Raw genomic sequence first — 2796 nt, forward strand, 5'->3', positions numbered from 1 at the left:
AGCTCTATCCAAAAATATTCCCTAGAAGAGGGGAGGTGTGAGAACATATTCAAGCAAACTCAGATTGAGAAAACCGGCAAGGCCAAGGAAAACTACTATGCCAGAGGTGAGAAATTGGGGTGATTGCAAGGTTGGGATAGAAGAACAGATCATTTACTCAAAAGGCTCACAGATGACAGTAAAGAGGAAAGGAAGAGCAAGAGGGCTTGAATAAGGGAGGGGGCTCTACCAATTCCATTTCTTGTCTTCATCTTGAGCCTTGGTATTGGAGGGTCTTGTTGTCAGTTTGTTTGAAGGTTTCATGCCCCCATCCAGCTGGGAGGGCATCAAGGTCATGTGCGGTTTCTTGGAATCAGGGGTCATAACACTTGCAATGCGTATAGTGCCATCATTATCGTCATCAAGAAGGGAAGGGGATAAAGGTGAGGTAGATAGAGGCGTGCTCAGCATAGGTGAGATTGGTGGAGCTGACCCGATTGGTGTGGTGAGAGCATTCCATGCAGAGATGATGCTTTGTGAGACATCTGATAGTAGCACGGATGCTTGTTTTTGACTTTTGGTGAAGCTGTATACAGAGTTACGTGACATCAGTGTTACAGGAAGGAACCAGGAGAGACAAAAGGAAGCCAAACAGACAAGGTCAAACCAGGACCTGGGACACTTTGTGCATTGAAAAGCAGGCCTGTCCAAGAAGAGAGTCCAATGGAAAAAGGAGAGAGATACATACGTAGGACTATCCCTCAAATCCCCCAACGTCTTACCCACACTACCCATCCATGTTGTCCCTCCACCCATCAAGATGCCTAGGCCAGAGATAGATGAAGGTGGAGGAAGTGAACCCACTCCACCCCCAACCCTCCCATTGGTTTGTGCCACATGCCCATGACCATTTGTGTTGATGGTCGCCTGCATATTCCTGTTTGTCTTCCCCCTGCCACTACCACCACCCTCAACGTTTGTGAGACCCTCAAACTCAGGGAGCAGTGACAGTACCCTTGAGCTCCCTACTGAACTTGCAGTAGTGGTGCTTGCCATCAACCCAGGCTCGATGGCCGACAACCCACTGCTCCAATGCAGGGGGATGACATCTTTTGATTTCCGCTGGCAGACTTTGGAGGTCTTATCAGTGCCCCCCCTATTCCTGCAGGATTCCGGTCATTCCTGTGGATTCCAGTGGATTCCAGTGGAATGAAATTTAGCAGTAAGCCCTGCTAAATTTGTCATTCCTGTGTTTTCTCATTCCAGTGGAATCTGATCATTCCGGAATTTACACTGGAATGGTCCCCAGAATGGTCTTCCCCAGAATGAGCAGGAATCGTCGTAATGGCAGGTTCCAAGGGTAAGGAGGCATTTCATAGGCCTCTGCGCCAACTCAAAACTCCGCCAGGAAAAGGACCAGCTCTGCTGAGCCTTTTCCCCTTGAGCCCCGCTCGTCAATCATGGTTGTGACATCAATCCCTGACTCAGTGCCAAAGTTTGGCAGATGCTGGGTTAGGAGAAGTTATTGGTGTTGCTTCCCTCTCCTGTGCTGGTGCTCTCTCTCTCAGACCACGTCTATCCAGCACAGGTAAGCGCTCCGCGCTCTCTCTCTCTATGCACCGCATACTCATCCAAGTGAACAGTGATCCTCGCTTCTAGGCTTTGCCTATCGTTTTCTATAAACGCACTCTCATCACTCTTCATTTGGTGAGGCCTTTCTTCATATTGAGCTTTGTGCACATTCTTACATCCTGCTGGCTCAGACTTTGTCTGCTAGACTCGGATTGTAAGAAGCATCGTAAAACCTCGCTCAGCTCAATGCTCACGTATCGTGCCTCCTGCAGAATCTCTTCAGATTTTCTCTGGCTATCTGCTCGCTTCCCTTGCCATCCAACCTCCTTTCTTTCAGTCACACATCGCCATTCGACCTCACCCAACATCTCCTTTTCAATGACCGATGTTGGCACTGAAGCAACTCGGCAACGTGCTCAAGCCCTTGAGTCTATCGTTTCCGACGTCGTGGAAGGACAGTTGCTCCTCTCAGATTTCGCAAAACGTCTCCAAGACGCAGGCGCATCCCCAGCCGAGGGCGAAGACTACTTACAACAACTTACCCAACGACTGGAGCAGCAAAAGAAGGACAGAGAGGCTGACGAACAGCCAGACATTCAGTCTGGAGAACAAGCAGCCCGAGAATTGACTCCTGATGGCCTTGACGAGGCTCAGGCAGTCGAGTTTCGCGCTCCTGGAAGAGGTTCGTGCTCAAGAAGCCACTGATCGTCGTACAGCGGTCGACACCGCTGCATGGGCCATCCTCAATGCTAAGCTCTCTCGACTGGCGAGTTCACAGGTCCCCAGTGATGCTACAACCATTCTCTCGGCCGATGATCTCGCGAAACTACTCGGAGTCGAACGTTCAACCCCCCAGTCCTTGCCGGCTACTGTTCTCGCTCTCGCTCCACATCTGGCTGAGCTCTTGACTTCTGCGATCTCTGACCCCCACATCGAGGAAACCTGGAAGTTACGGCAGGCAATTGGGACAGACAAGACCATCGATTCCCTCGTCAATCTCATGCAGGTACAGCTGCTTGCTGATCCCATTCCCCGTTCCATCTGGCGCTCAGTCATTCAGGATCACTTCGTCGATTTTGAGAAACTCTTCGCCTCGATGGACAAAGGGTACGACCACAACGATGAGCCTCGAGACTTTGGCGGGGGCTATGCACTCATCAAGAAGGAACAAGCTTCGGCTAAGCGCCCCCTTCGATCCGAATCCGAATGGCTTTGCATCTTTGGAGCTTGGAGCTCTGCCGTCGT

General features: G+C 50.8%; 1 protein-coding gene across 1 annotated transcript; it reads right to left on the reverse strand.

The window, feature by feature from the left end:
* Positions 1-225: 225 nt before the first annotated feature.
* LACBIDRAFT_323102 (uncharacterized protein) lies at positions 226-1351 on the reverse strand (the record flags this gene model as incomplete). Its single annotated transcript, XM_001876790.1, has 3 exons — positions 226-565; positions 728-1141; positions 1272-1351. The coding sequence occupies 3 exons, from the start codon at positions 1349-1351 to the stop codon at positions 226-228; spliced, it is 834 nt and encodes a 277-aa protein (XP_001876825.1).
* Between the last annotated feature and the right edge of the window lie 1445 nt (positions 1352-2796).

Source organism: Laccaria bicolor, genomic scaffold (genome assembly GCF_000143565.1).
Source record: "Laccaria bicolor S238N-H82 LACBIscaffold_4 genomic scaffold, whole genome shotgun sequence".
In the NCBI taxonomy this organism is placed as follows: Eukaryota; Fungi; Basidiomycota; class Agaricomycetes; order Agaricales; family Hydnangiaceae; genus Laccaria; species Laccaria bicolor.